At 36.3% G+C, this 15,913-nt stretch overlaps 1 protein-coding gene across 2 annotated transcripts; it reads right to left on the reverse strand.

The window, feature by feature from the left end:
- Positions 1-1,701: 1,701 nt before the first annotated feature.
- On the reverse strand, positions 1,702-10,538 carry slitrk4 (SLIT and NTRK-like family, member 4). 2 transcript variants are annotated; one of them, XM_088597501.1, is made up of 3 exons: positions 9,813-10,538; positions 9,399-9,675; positions 1,702-8,835 (listed from the first exon to the last, which is right to left on the reverse strand). In XM_088597501.1, exon 3 carries the CDS (start codon positions 8,799-8,801, stop codon positions 6,294-6,296), a length of 2,508 nt encoding a protein of 835 aa, XP_088453627.1. In that variant the 5' UTR covers positions 8,802-8,835; positions 9,399-9,675; positions 9,813-10,538; the 3' UTR covers positions 1,702-6,293. The 2 variants fall into 2 exon arrangements, with proteins under 2 accessions (XP_088453627.1, XP_088453629.1); XM_088597503.1 differs by lacking the exon at positions 9,399-9,675.
- Between the last annotated feature and the right edge of the window lie 5,375 nt (positions 10,539-15,913).

Consider the following 15,913-nt stretch of genomic DNA (forward strand, 5'->3'; position numbering starts at 1 on the left):
AATAATGAATCAATGCAAAAAAGATATATGATTTTTGCAGGAATAAATTAATCTGTTAAAGTTCAATATTATTAAAAATATATATTTTTTACTGCACGCATTATCTTTCATTGAAATGTATATATCCTGTTACCTATACTTTTTAAACAGAATAATTATTCAAATTATTTAAATAACCTACAGTACATGCATCTTTTGCTTATGAATGATTAACATAGGCCGCACTGCTAGTGTTTTTCTTGAGTGGTGTCTCAACACTATCAGGAACATCTGGCCCTTCTTGAGATTGTAAACCATGCTCCTTGACATTCACATAGTTATTAATTCACAACTACTTTTGCAGCAAACCTGTTCAAGGCAGTCAGAACACATTTCAACATCTGTACATTTGAATTAGGCCCCAACTGATCAGGTGTTTGAATCTCTTCTTACACAGTGTTTCTGCAGTTTCACAAGGGAAAGTGGTACAAAAAATCAATACACATTGAATTTAATTGCTAATAGAAGAGATATACTATATATTTAACTCTGCAAGCAAGGAATTTTTATTTAGCTTTTTGTAGTGTTTGTGGATTCCAAAAGATGCCCAAAGCTAAGTGATCTTTGCAATTTTTATATTTTCATTTCACCGGAGATGTCTTTCCAGGCTAGTCACAGTGCCAGCTATGAGTCACTTGTTTTGATAAAAAAGTATGTGCCAAATGAAAGGGTGGAGGCCTTAAAAGTGGAAGGAATGCCCAAAATCTTTTGTGTCAAAACTATAAAGTGTTAAGGTATTGATAAAACAGGCTGCTAATGCTCCCTATAATCTATGCTTGATTAAACAAACAAGGCCTTCTTTGTGATTGTACTCTGTCTATAACCACCTACTGTACATACAGTATAACTCCATCTCTTCACATGTACTCAAAACTACTGTACCTGACACGTACTTAACTATTTTATCTGACGCTCAAACAGAGAAGCCCCTTACAGAGATGTCTTTTGTATCTGTATCAAATACAACAGGCAACTAAAATTCATCCTAGACCAGATCAAAGCTTTGGCCGATCTGGAAACAGCAAATGACAAACCCTGCTCTTTGCTGTGATGGTTTGATTGCCTGGGGCTAAATGCTTCTATACAACAGATACTTCTCACCAAAAACTAGGTGTGCACTAGGTGACTAGAGGCTACATTTCATTTTAGTTTAATATTGGCCTACATTTCCTGAAAAATAAGTCTTACTTATAAGCAAAGACTACTGTATAGGAAGCCAAGCACAGTTCTTATGCACGTGTGTGTTTGCACAGTGATACTAGCAGCTTATTTGTTTTTAGAGGCAGACATTTTCACTGTCTACATTGTCAATTTGCAGAACAATCAATAAATAAACACGAAATTAACAAAAAAAACTGAAAAATAGAATAATGTTTACCATTCTAAACCTTAAACGGGTATGTCTGAACTTTTTCAAAGGTACAGATCCAAAATGTTGAAATTGTTAATAACAAATCATCTTTCAATGTTTGCATTGCTACCAGGATTTAGGCAACTACATGTAAAACCAGCTACATTTTAACCTGCACTACATTTAAAATAAATGAAGTTTTCCAAAGTAGGTTCTTTAGACAGACAGATGGGAATACCAATCTTGCTCTTGGAAAGAAACCAAACAATTCCATTGCACTGTACACACTGGGAACCACAGAAAGCTCATACTTAGGGAAATTAAAGTGTTTATTCATTTTCAAAATTCTTTTATTTAAACAACTTAAACACAATACAATCGATTAAGGATACTATCACAATACATAGTATTGCCACAAGGGAGGCTGTATAGCACTTTACCATTTCAAGTATTGAAAGCTGTATGAATGAGTACATTCAGAGGCTAATATTATTCCTTCGTTACCGATTAAATACATTAGTATGGCTGTAAATGCCTCTCTCTCCTTTTGGTCTCTTTTCAAATATACATTTTTAATTTTTAAAAATGTTGAAACATCAATGTTACTTTTTCTGAGTATAGAAGAGCTTTAAAAAGCAGGACCATAAATAAATGTCATAATCCTATTAAGTGTTATAAATGTATTCCTCGAACTTATTCAGCAGTGCACCTGTGTGAATAGCTGTCTTTAGAAGTTAACGGTAAAACAGAAATAAAAAATGGTTAATGAAATTCTATTAAATTATTACATTAAATTACATGTTTATAATTGGCAATGTAATAGTTTCATGAAAAGGGCTTGGCTTTTCAGCACTCAACAGTGACTCATCTAACTAAAAACAGACTGAAGACAGACTTGTGATCTAGGACAGCTGCTCTTGGTGAGACAAAGAGATTCTTAAATGATGATTTGTTCTCAGAAACTGGGTCTCCAAGTCATCCCGGTAGCTCTAACCCTGCACAGAAAGCCTTTAAAAGACCTCCCTGGTGCCAGAAAGACTTTCACTTATCATATGCTAAAGCACCCTTTGCCATCACTACCTCTTTCAGGTTCTCACATTTTCAAATCACTTCTCCTCTATTAAAAACTTTTAGTACATTAATGAGAAAGGAAATTAATTAAGCATTTTATCCTAGGAGATTTCTATTATATTATCGCTTTATAATGAAGTAATACATCAATGTAGTATTTCTGTAATTAAAGCAATGAAAAGGCACAAAAGGTATTAAAACCAAGTGTGAACAGAATTGGAATGCACCTTTGATGGCTCTTCAGACAACACCAATCAACCCAAATGCTGCACACATACTGTTTGTTGTAAGCTTATATTTTGCGAATTGATTTGTTTCAGCTCAGTTGCAGCTTAAAAAGGTAACTAAATAGTTCTGTCCTTCTATGCTGTGCAGCCAAGTAAGCCTGAAAATACAAATAACTGAAATTCTAAGAGGCCAAAACATGCATAAGGATTATCCTACATTCAATTAAATATCAATCTGGCCACGGTAGCAGCTTACTGAGAAAACCTGTCTTGCTTGTAGTGGAAAGCAATCTTAAAGGACTGGCATTCAAACCCTGCGTAAACAGGCTCATTATTGTGTACTTAACTGAATGCATCTTGCCATGGATTCGGATTAAGACTGACACTCCCTTAATTTGCTTATCCAGCTTTGAACAAAACTGATAAACAGGATTCAGTAAAGTGTATATGCCACAGACTGTATAGTCCTCTAAAGAGAATTAAGAGTTGTAAAATATCCTGTACAGTGATTGAAAAGAGCTGTGAATATTCAAATCTAAACTGGTCTATCTCAAAGTAATAAAATTTCCAAAACCTAAAAGTTTTATTTACTACATTGTATGCTTGAAAATTCTATTTTTTTTGTTCCATAAAACAATCTTCATTCTTGCTCTTTAGCACGTTATAGTTTATAGTAACGGAACCTTTACTCAAGTTTACAAAACAGTTCAATGTTTTTCTAAACGTCCTTCACTGCTACAGTGAAGGGTGGAAATTCCCATCTTGTGCTTAAAGTCATGGAACTTTCATTTGGAACGTCTCAAAAAACTGTTTAAAAGGTTTTGCATTAGTATTTTGACATTTCAGATGGAAGTATAAAAACCAACATGCATGAAAGCTTTATAAAGAGCTAGAGCTCACTGTGTTTAATACATTACCTTAGCTAGGTTCAACTTCAATTCAATAAATCAAAAATTGGAACTTGAAAAAATTATATCATACTTTTGAGTGTTCTAGCTCAACAAATCCTCAGGCATGAAGCAAAAATAAATATACCTTAATGCATATAGGTTTGATGATAATACTAATAATTGAAATAGCCTCATTGAAGTAGAGCTCAGCTCTAACCATGTGCCACAACTGAAAAATCACAAGACAAATAGCATAAAAACAATCACATAAACATTTTTTTTGTTTTTATACCATAACGTTAAAACAACATTGCTACTTCCTGTAATGTATAAACAATACAATTTATTGACTGAATTTATGTCAAAATAGAGTTAAAAGTTTTGCAAATACATTCTGGTTTTACATATCTCCATCTCTTTGGATGCAACAGAAAAAGAAAAAAAATCTCACTGTGCTTATTTAATGCATTATCAAACAGCAAAACATGCACATTAAGGTTATTTATAACAGCAAGGAATCTGCGCCACACTGTCTTCGCCTGAGAACCACTATGTTTGTCATTCATATTCATTGTGTAAGTCCTGGTATGGCTTTTTGTAACAAAGCAGATGCAATGATCAAATAATTCTTGATGTTCTGGAAATTCAAATTCAGAAAAACACTAAAATAGCCTTTTGATATAAAATGATATCACAAATAGAAACATTAGTAAAAATTCAACCAAAACAATGTTTTAAAAGGGAAGGAAATCTAAAGGACATCAATACTGTGTGCACACCTCTATAAATAAATATATAAATAAATAGAAAATACAATATTATCACGAAGCCAATGTGCAAAATATAATGTTTCACATTTGCTAAAAGAACAGTTGGGGCCTTTATTTTCTGAAAGCAAATGTAACAGTTACGTACAGTATTGAGACTAAAAAAAAGCAGTGCAACATAGGTGGTCAATATTTATACTTTGACTTCAACAGGTTGATACAATTAAACTGCAACTAATCAATATACAGTACTCATCTGACTTTTAGAGGAAAAACATTTTATTATACCATTTGTGGTACATTCTATTCACTTGTTTTAAATAAAAATATTGATAACTTCATAGATTTCTTTAACTTAAGTATTAGTATTTTTGAATATGGACTTTTCACAAAATATGTGGAGAAAAATGTCCACAGAACACAGATGTTGCCTCCACAATTTTATCTTAAACAAAAAATATATTTAAGTAAATGACCTTTTATTAATTGAGTATATAAATATTGCACGTCGTGTGAATGTGCCTGCAGCTATTTAAAAACAAAGTATTTCACAGAACCTCCTGACATTAAAACATTTTCTGAACCATGATTGTTGCCTTCTGATAATCCATGATTTACATTTTTTGTCGCAACAGTCACACTATATCCAGAATGTCATCACAGTAATGCTAATTTATTTTGGTTGCATATCATTATTCAGAAATTTCACAAATTAATCTGGAATACAAGTGATAAGCAAACTGTTAAAGATTTATATACCATCAAACTTCAGCTCGTGCAATATCATAGTGAAAATGCCCTTACATCACTTTTACAAAGAACACTTTACCCGTCTCTTCAAAAAAATACATTGAACCACAAAAACCCAACTTACTCTCTCCTCTTCTAGCAACAAAGTCAAGTGTCAAAGGGTTTGGTTCCCCACCACTTTCCTTTGAAATTTCCTAACACCTACAGTAAGTCTATTGTTGTTTTTAAATAGTACCAGGGAGTGTCAAAGAACCCTGTGTAGAAAAATAAATTAAATATGAAGATAAATGCAATATAGACTGACCATCATCATTTCTGGCACCATTTTTTTTCCTTTTAGACTTAATTTTTTTATATTACTTTTTTTTTTACAAACTGTTCCACAGATACAAAGAATGTTTACAAAATAAAATCCAAGTACGCTTACATGGCAAGCAGCTGTTTTTTTATTTTGGGGGGAGGGGGCTTTTTTTAAAACCTCCTGGCATTGGTAATGCCCAAAATTTTAGAGGAGAACCACCGAGTTAAACAGAATATTAACTGGGTTCTTTACATACACATAAACCGATATATTTAAATTAAAATATCCTACTGGTGGTTTGTGTTTTACATGCCTCATTGTTAATGAATATATATCTTAAAACCCCTCCAGCAGTGGCAAAATGTTTTCTAAGTTTTGCAATATAGACAAAGTGTGACTTACGATGTCTGCAGGTCCTCTCCTGTTTGTTGGCTTTCCAGGCCAGTGTCTCACTCTCTAGGTTTGGTCTGGCCTGATTATTCAAACTTCCAGCCACTAACTCTGACCCAAAGCAAAGCCCAGTGCAACAGAGTTGGCAAGAGGTACAATCACCAATTGTTTCCAGACCTAACAATTTTGGTAAATGTATCAAAATTCAAAGTACTGATTTCAATAGCAGCAAATTACTATGCAGTTTCTTAGGGATGATTTATAAAGTTCAAAGAGAAATGAAAGCATACCGTGTACGAACTGCACTGTCTCATTGGAAATGATAATCAAATAAAAGGTTTTATTTGCAAAACAGCCACTGCATCTAAGCAAATGATGTGACTGTATGTCTAGTCGTCCCTGGGATCACTTGTCCAGTTGTCCAACTATCACTGCAAATTTCTGGAAGTTTAAAGTCATCAAAAGGCACTTTTGTCATAAGGAAACACACTGAAGGATTTGGGCGGCCTACATTTTATTCATAGCTGTCTGTTCCTCTAGCACTTGAAGGTAGTCTGGAGAACCTTGAAGCCTGGCTTTGAGTTCATAATATTCACTTTTCCGCTGTTCCACCACTATCTTGCTGTGATTGCCTCCTATTAAGGATTTTTTCATTTTTTTGTCCTGTGGTTTTTCAGGGTAGCGAATTTCAAACCCACTGACACCTATACTGTTGAAATCCTTTTTGTTTTCTAAAAAGTTCTGGATAAACATGTTGGATTCTCTTCCTGGTAAAAATTCATCCAGTTCGTCAATAGTGCTTAGTCTCTTTCTTGGGTCTCGAGTCAATGAATCTTTGTCCTTTTCACCGCTATTCCTCAGGATTATTTTCTGCATGGGACAGTCACCAAATTTCAAACCTGACTCAGAATCCTTTAAGCCACATGTGTGGCTTTTACTCATGTGTTCTATGGTTTGCGGTATGAAGGTTTCTCCACCCAGGTCATCTTTCTTATTGGACTTGTGATCGTGCTTTCTAAGATGAAGCTGCATTGAACTGCATTCCTGGTTCCCTAATCCTTCATGCCTCCCTGCTGGCTTTTTGTTACGTCTCAGAACAAAGACAAGGAGGCAAAATGCAACAAACACAGTTAAAATCAGCACAACTAAAATGCTCAGAATCATAATTGACAAGGGCACAGGTCCACCTGGAGGTGCCTTACCCAGTCCAGCTGGAGATGTCGATGTGATAACAGGCGTAGAGCTGGTCAGAATGAAAGGCGGCTTCATTAAAAGTTTTGGGCATAACATTTCATTTGTAATCTTCTTAAGCTCAACGTTAGAAAACTGGACAGGGGAAGTGCATTTTATCTCCTTGCTGGCAACGCCATCATTCAGCTTCTCAAGCCACAGTTTTAAAGCCACTAAGTCACATGTGCAATCCCAGGGATTGCCTTCTAAGTCTATCTGACTGAGGGACGTGAGCTGGTCTAGAACGCCACTCACAGGCAGATACATGAAGTGATTGTTCTTCAGATTCAGCCTGGCAAGGGTAACACCAGCAAAGATATATGCTGGAAGGCTTCTCAACACATTATTGTTCAGATACAAAAGCTGCAGATTTGGCATGGAGTCAAATGTTCCAGCTAATACCTCCTTTATGGCATTATATTCCAAATACAAGTACTGGAGGTTAGTGAGCCCGTGAAACATTTCAGGATAAAGCCTTTCAATCTGATTGCCATTTAGATAAAGCCTACGAAGATTGGTCAAATTAGCAAATACTCCCTTCTGAACCGTCACAATTTGATTGCTGCCCAAATGTAGCAGATCCAAACCTTCAAATCCTTGAAAATCAGACAGACTGATATCTCTGATGTTGTTACCACTGAGGTGAAGCTTCTTGGCATTTTCAGGCTTGGGCACAAGTTCTGCTAAGTTTTTAATGTTCCTCTCCTGGCAGCTAACGCTGATGCCGAAATCTGAAGGGTGAGCTTTGCAGTTACAGGGGTGTGGGCAGGGGGAGAATGGGGGCACTCTTGTCTGATAGGACACAGTTTGGGTGAGATTCCGGTTGCCAGGGAATGCCTTTCCAGCAATGATTCCCGATATTTTTGAAGGATTGGTTGTTTTGGGTGCTTTGGTAATGAGGTGCTGTATTGTAGTCGGTGCAACATTAGATGTTGTCTGCCCATTTTCTGGAGGCAAGGGTGGCATCTGAATATCAAAGTCGCTGCCTATGCCCATTGGACACAGCTCTTGTTTACTGGCCTCTTTCAACAACCTCCCATACAAGTCACTGGGGGTCTCGCAAATCGCCTCGCCAATATAAATATTATAGGGCATGTTTTCCAGCCACGCTTTCAGGGGTAGCAAATCACAGGTGCAATTCCATGGATTATCCTCCAGCTGCAATTCCACTATTCTTCCAATGTGCTCCAAAACACCAATGTAAGGGAGCTTCTGTATCCTGTTCCCTCTTATATCCAAATGGGTCAGAGAGGCAAAACGAAAAATGTTGTCAGGAAGGCTTTGTATGAGATTGTCATTAAGGATAAGCACTTTTAGCTTGTGCAACTTATTGAAGGCTCCCCGTTCAATAAACTTGATTAAATTGTAGTCAGCTTGGAGATATTCCAAGTTCTCAATGCCTAAGAAAGTGTCAGCACGAAGCATCTTTAATTCATTGTTATTTAAGTGCAACTGTTTTAATGCGCTGAGTCCCATAAACGCCCCTCCCTCAATGTTCTGCAGTTTGTTGTTCCCGAGCTGGAGTGAGACTGCGTGAGTGAAATTGAGAAAGGAATTCGGGTACAGGATTATCAGTAAATTATTCTGGAAATTTAGATGATAGAGACTGGAGGACGGGGGTTTCAGCTGTGTAGGTCTGTACACGGTAATCTTCTCACAGTTCACATAGAGGACGTTTTCCATGGACATGCAAGAGCAAATGCTGCAGGTCTCCGCGGAGAGGTCAGAATCCGAGTTTGGAGACGAACTGGGGACGGAAAAAGCCAACAAAACAAGCAGCAGCATTTTTTTTAAATCCTCCAGAAAACCATTTAATAACCTTCGAGGAAAAAAAAGAAACAATCAATCAAAACCAACGCGTTATTACCATCCATACCTAAATACAGCAAAAGAGAATTTCAGTTGCAACAAACCCGTCAAACATACTTGAGATAAATTTTGGTTCCAGGAAGCTTTAGGATTTTTTTTTTTTGCTCAGTGTTTTTATACCTATATACTGTATAAGAAGCTAAATAAAAATATTTTGTGAAATATACAGTACACTATACATAACTCATATTTTCTAGAGCAGATCTAATAAAGAAACTATTTCCCACCCAACTATCACTGCATGCTGATGCAGTAGGTAACAAACCTGCTTATAACAGCATATTCTTTCTGCACTTAGAATTTATTATATTTTAATTTAAAAAACGATTACACCTCAAGGCTCTTCATTTTAAGGAAGTGTTTTCTCGAAACAATTCATTCGAAGCCTGTCTGCCGCAAGCAGGTTCTGAACTCGTTCATCCACCAAAATCCATCGCAGAAATAATTAAAATACATCATAATCATTTTTAAAAATATCAGCGCAATTTGAAATACAAATAACTGATAACTTACCCGAAGTAAAAGAAAATTATTTCCTTCAAAATGATTCCTGGTACTGACAGCGCATAGCGGAGAACAGTATTCCCACAGACAACTGGACAGAGCGGTACCAGTTCAATAGCAGACTCTTCGAGGCAGATTCTACTTTTCTTGGAAAGAACTCATTTCTCGAGTTCCCACGCAATCTATCCCCATGAAGCCATTAAGTTTCAAATACGGAAAAATGCTTCTATTCCGACAACACGACAGTAAGGAAGGAGGCGAGGCTGTACAACTCCAGCCTTCTTCACTAAAAGATAAAGGATGGTATCATTAATAGTGTACGCGGCCAGACACTGAAGTACCTAAAATCGGATTGTTGCTGAAAAAACAGAAAGCCAGAGAGCCTAATTATGCACCGAAACAAGCCTGCTTGTGGTTACTCACCTCTATGCTACGCTGATACTGCTTGCCAAGCGGGTCCTGTGCGCTCTGCAATTTGCAGGATTGTCAGTACGCTGTCTGAGCTCGGTTCCTCTGCGCACACACAGTCACACAAACACTCACAAAAACCCTACGTGCTCCGATATTCAGAAAAGGGAGGTAGGCGACTGAACCGACGCGGGAAATGAATAATTCAGCTAAGTCAGATGCGGACAAGTACCTAAGCTACAGATACCCCTCTTCATCCTCCAAAGAAATCTATCTAGAAACTGTATTGAAACAAAACAATCAGTATAGCATTATCAAGGATCAGGCTCCTCTGAGTCGAGGGAGTGTGCTCGGTAATTTCGACTCCCCCTACCTGTGTCTGCAGGTGCTTGAAGTTGCATCTGCATTGAGCTTCCAACACCGCTTAGGGGAGGGAAAACCAAACTAAAAAAAAACAGCATAAAAAGAAATAAATCGTTGCAGCAGAACAGAGGGGGGATACAATTGCAGCAGCTAACGTGGTGTTTTATGTATGTTTCCCAATGTTATGCACTAATCTATCGATACCGTTGTGCATTATTATCCTTTTCGTTCCGTAACCTGACGCGTAATCACCACCCGGTGATCTTACAGAGAAATCTTCTTACCTGACAACTCTGGGAGGGTCGGGCACTGGGTTTCTGCTGCATATGCTTAGAGTGTTTTGAACGGCTGAGAACGTGAGATGAATTTTAAGTAAGCACAGCGTTTTTAAATAAGGATCTCCAGTTCAACGTACAGTTTTGTGTTAAGTGAAGAAAATACATGGTCTGTACATTCCTTTCCAGATCTGCAAGCTCTTGGAGGAGCCACACTCGTTTCTTATTTTTGCTTATGAAGTGATGTAGTGTACATCATGTAGTTCTTGTAATCTACGGATCAGAAACATACAGAAGATTCTGAAACATTGCCCAACAGGTGCTCAGTGCTACACGACTGTGTAATTGGGTTAATTAAAGGTGAGAGAGTGCACTGGCAGAGTTGACCCATTCCATTCACACTCTGTGCTAAGAGGCGCCAGAAAACTGCGCACTATAAGAACTGTATCCTCCTGTTGGCTGCAAAAGAAGCCTCTTCATTTCTCAGGAACAGGTATAGTGTTGCTATTAAATAGATAAAAATGGAAAGATGATTAAAAACAGGTCTACACGTGAGAAACTTTTTCATTTACATCTGTAATCTTAATATCCACCATTATTGTGCATTCACACATTTAAAGACAAAGTTTTTTAGCTGTGATGGAAAACAAAATTCTTAGAGGGCACCCTCTTCTGGCACAAATATATATATATATATTTATAAAATTGGAGGAACAAGTCGAAACAATATATTAAGGTTTTTGATTCATTATTATACTGTAAGCACCCGTATTGCTTTCTTCAAAACACTTAAAATTCATTAATGACAACATCTGAATGATTTAGCACAGTGTTACTGGGGGTCAACGGGCTTTATTCATTGTACTATATTCATACCACAACCCTGCAAACACCATAAAATCAAATTCCAGCCATGTCACTATACCCACCAAAACAAATTACTGAAAGAATAAATGAATGATTTGTGTTTAATGGAGCAGCTTCAGGTGAGGACAGACCACTTTAGTCCCGCCCCCCTCTTTTCTCTAACTTAACAGAATCATAAGTTATTTTTCTTCATTACCTTTATTTTGCATTCATGTTTGTACTTTGTTGGGACACGCCATTCAGCAGAAATATTTAGATTCCAGAAGAAAGCAGCTAATGACCTTTAGCATCTGTGAATTCTACTGTATCTTAGTGCTTACTCCTGCTTCTTACATCCTCTTCCCTTACTCCTCATACCTCATTCAGCATGCAGCATACTGTAGCTCTTGATGTTGTTTTCATATTTGTTAAAGATCTCCATTTAAGAAAAAATAGTAATTTGAAAATGCAAACCAGCACATTCATTAAGATTCAAAGGCCTGGAGTACAGTAGCATGGCTTATTGTTTTGGGGGTTGATACCCAGATAAATTCCCTTTGAATATGCTTATGTTCCAACGAATACTGTAGTTACTTTCTGAGTTTCATGGGAGTGTTACATGTTACATGGGGTGTTTTGGGATCTGATTTCTGTAAGAAAAGTATTTGATGGGACATGCTGCAGTAGGTCAATGCCATTTCATTTGTTTATTCCCTGGCTGCATGATAATCTACAGTATGAAACACATCAAGACTTTTCTGGTTAGATGTTAGTACAAGAATACACCGCATTTCCACACAGTATGTAATGAACACACACATGAGTTACACACTCCATTTCAATTTGATTTCCTTCCTTTCTGAGCTCTGAACTGAGAACTGGGTTAAGTTTGTTTAACTAGATCAATTCCTCCTTGCTCCTGGTTCAAAATAAAAAAAAAAAACAACATGTAAGGCAATACCATGTTGTGACATACTATATGTAAAACATTGATGCTGTTGTACTTACTGTTTATTGCACATACTGTAGTCCTGGGAAACTCATGAGATGTTTTGTGTAATGTGCCTTCAGAACTTCAGTCAGTAGTTATGTCTGAAAGTATTTCTTCATTCATCTCCAAAATATGTGTTTTTGAAGGATCTCGTAGGATGAGAACAAACTAAATGACATCCAGATCCAATTTTTATATATATATATTTGTTATTGCAGCTACTGCCTAAAAAGGACAAAATAATATAACATTTGGAAGCTGGTAAAAACTACATTTTTAATGTTATTTTCCACCCATTGGCTATCAGCAGTAAAGCAGTATGTCTAAACTCCCTCTCCTGTTTTCTAGTACATCCACTATAGAAGCACTGTGGCAACAGTACCTAATGGGAACATTTTGTCCCATCTTTGATATTTTACACTAGCATGTACAGCACTCTTATACAGGAAAATTTAAAGTTTTTAACAGTGAAAAGGGTACAAAGATATCTCCAGGGAGTTCAATATTTCTTTTTTTTTTCTTTAAGTTTGCATTAAGTTACTCCTTTTCTAATAATTACCTGTATGCACCTAGGTTTGTGGGATGCTGGCTTACATAGTATGTTTAGTAGAGTGACATTATTCGCTCTTGGAAGTCAAGCATTGAGTGCTTTTTTCTTTTCTTTTTCAAGCTGCTGTCTTTGATATGCTAAAGAGATTCCTATTTTTAACTCCTGAAGAAGAAAACTGAATAGAAGGTGGAAACAATACGATAGGCTGTTTCTCTCATTGCATTTCCGACTTGGGCAAGCAGCTGTTTGTTCTTAGAAATGTACAAGCTGATTAAATATGCATTTTATTAACTCCGTTTGCCATTCGGGAAGTGTCATTATCCTTTACCCAGGTAACAATGGGTATTCTTATGTGAAAGGGCACTTTGTTGATTGCATTTTAATGCACAAATCTTTTTTGAGATTCTGTACCAGAAGACTTTGTTCCAGTAATGATTATACTATATTACTGGGCACTGGTGGGAAACAGCACATATAAAATATTAATACATTCAACAGGGGGAATAAATGGCTTTCTAGTTTGCACCTGACAGTAAGAAAATTGAATCTGAGAGTGGAAAGGGTCAAGCCTTTTTTACAGTAGTGAAATTTCTTTCATTTTATTATATACTATATATTCCACAAAAGAAACACAACACTTATGTTGAATGGATATTTTAAACAACTAAACCAGATATCAAACAATATCACAGATCCAAGAATCACTATGAAACATGATACTCTGTGTGAAAGATACTGTACCATTCTAAAGGGGTATCAGGTATGATCTCTGTCAACATTAACACAGTCCTGCCTGAGTTGACACACAGGCCTGATCAGTCTTGGAAAGACTGCTGTGGGAAGCTCTGCCATAGCTTTAGCTTGTTGGCAAAGGCTGGCCAGTCCTGATTGTCAACTGCTGATGGCATTAGCAGGCTGGACCCATAAATCCTGTTAAGACATTTGCATTGTTTTATTAAAGTCATTTCATTGTAATATTAATTTCATTGTCATACTAGAAATCAATATTCAATACATATTGACTAATAGGAATGGAAATACTATTGGCTCAATAACCTTATCAATATATTGTTGAGAAGCAGTATTGTCATAAAATTGGTCCAAAGACATTCTTGTATTTAAGCAGATTCCTTCTCACATCATCATCACACTTTTGCACCTGCATTTGTTGACTTAAAGTGTTTGGCATAACACAATGCTCGCCACAATGTCTTCACAAACATTGTCTCATTTCAGGTCTGTCAAGAGCAAAACACTCAATGGTGAATTAATCCACAAATCTTTGCCACCACTGCAGATGTTCTGTGGTCCACAGAAGAGAGTGATGTTGTCTCCCTGCTGTCAACTGCTACTCTTGAACAACCTCCGAGTGTGCAAATCAATTTCATGAAGAAAGACAAGCTACAGTCATTCTGCTGAGGAGGTGGTTAATTCTTTCTTCACTGCAGTATGAAAATGAGTATGTAGAAGGACATATGGATGTGCCTGACAGTCCTAAGCCGATGTGGTGAGATTCTGCCTTCTAGGAAGTGACCTCAAAGAGCTGGTTTCCTGTTATCTCTGGAGAAGGCTGCTGGCTGTTGAAATGGAACATCTCATTCTCCAGACTTCTTCCCTCTCAGGCAGGATGCCTTCAGTCATGCTAATGGCAACCAAAAAATCCTCATTACTCATCTGGGACTTGGTGGCATCTTTCTCAGTTCTTATATTAGTTAAAATAATACATTTTAAAATAGATATTTATTCAGAGTCAGGAAATTAACTAAAATACCTTAAATGTAGCTACTGGCATTTTTATTAAATCACACAACGTGAACACAGAATTTAAGGAAATGGGTAATTTTGTATTGGATTACCTCTGTTTCATATCTGTTAATGTAATATTGTTGGATTTCTATTATTTTTATTGTGAATCAGAATATAGTATACTGTATACTGTATGAAATAATCTTTATCATTATCATTGGGATGGTGATAGTCTCCATGATGAAACTAATGCTTATGTTTTTCTTTATACTGATAATGCATTTTATACTGTTTATTTTCTCAGAAAAAGGTTGGGAGTATATTAAAAAAAAATTGATTATTCTTGAACTCTTTTTTTTTCCCCCACAAAATTGGAGGAAAATCATTCCTACACAGTAAACAACTGATGCATTCTAAATATGAGGGGAAGAAATATCACTCAGAAAAACTGTGCTTCTTCCAAAGGCTAAAATCTACTGCGTAAGAGAGGTGGGAAAGATCATTTATTTTTCTTTATAATTTTAATAATAAGTTAATAATAGAATTGTTCATTCTACAGAAAATACATTATAGTTAATCCCTTCACGGTCTTTAAAGGTTATTTCAGTAATAGAAATACAATGAAAGCACTAAAGTAAAAGCATAATGAATTGTTTATTAACTATCTCAACAACAACAGGGCATCTGAAGCACTTTCCTAAGGGAAAGCTACATAAGACAAGCCTAATAGGTCTAGAAAGGCCAGGACATCAGGGCATTCATAAATCATCTCCATAGTACAGTATACAGTACTTTTATGCAGAAGTAGTTAGTTGAAGTTTGTTTTTTCTCCTGGAGGGGATGGCTGATGAATGATGAGGTTTTAGTAGATCAGCATTTGTACACGTTGCAGCAAATAATCATTCTAGAAACTGTAAAAAAGGCAGCACTTTATGAAGTACAACAGCTGCTGAAATAAAGAATAGGATCCATTGATCTGTGGCTTAAAGTGGATATGTGATTTATAACAGAAAAAAAAAGCATTGTCATATGTCAACAGTTGACAAATTAGTTTGTAAGATTACACAGATTAGTTTGAACTCTTTAATTACAAATTTGAACTTTATTTGACTTTTTCATTTTTTATTTATTCACAATTGCATGAATTACAGCTTTTCTTTTTGTTTTCATTGTGTAAGTCATATACTGTATGTGAAAAATGTAAGTTTGTCTGTAAAGGAAATTAGTGTACTAACTTTAGCAGAATCGAGATTCTTAATACAAATCAGAAAGAGTAGTGAACCTACAGTAGACAGATCCCCGTTGCACTCCATTAATTACATCACCCCTTACCTGTACTTTCTGT

This window comes from Lepisosteus platostomus, chromosome 10, assembly GCF_059453375.1.
Source record: "Lepisosteus platostomus isolate fLepPlt1 chromosome 10, fLepPlt1.hap1, whole genome shotgun sequence".
Taxonomy (NCBI): Eukaryota; Metazoa; Chordata; class Actinopteri; order Semionotiformes; family Lepisosteidae; genus Lepisosteus; species Lepisosteus platostomus.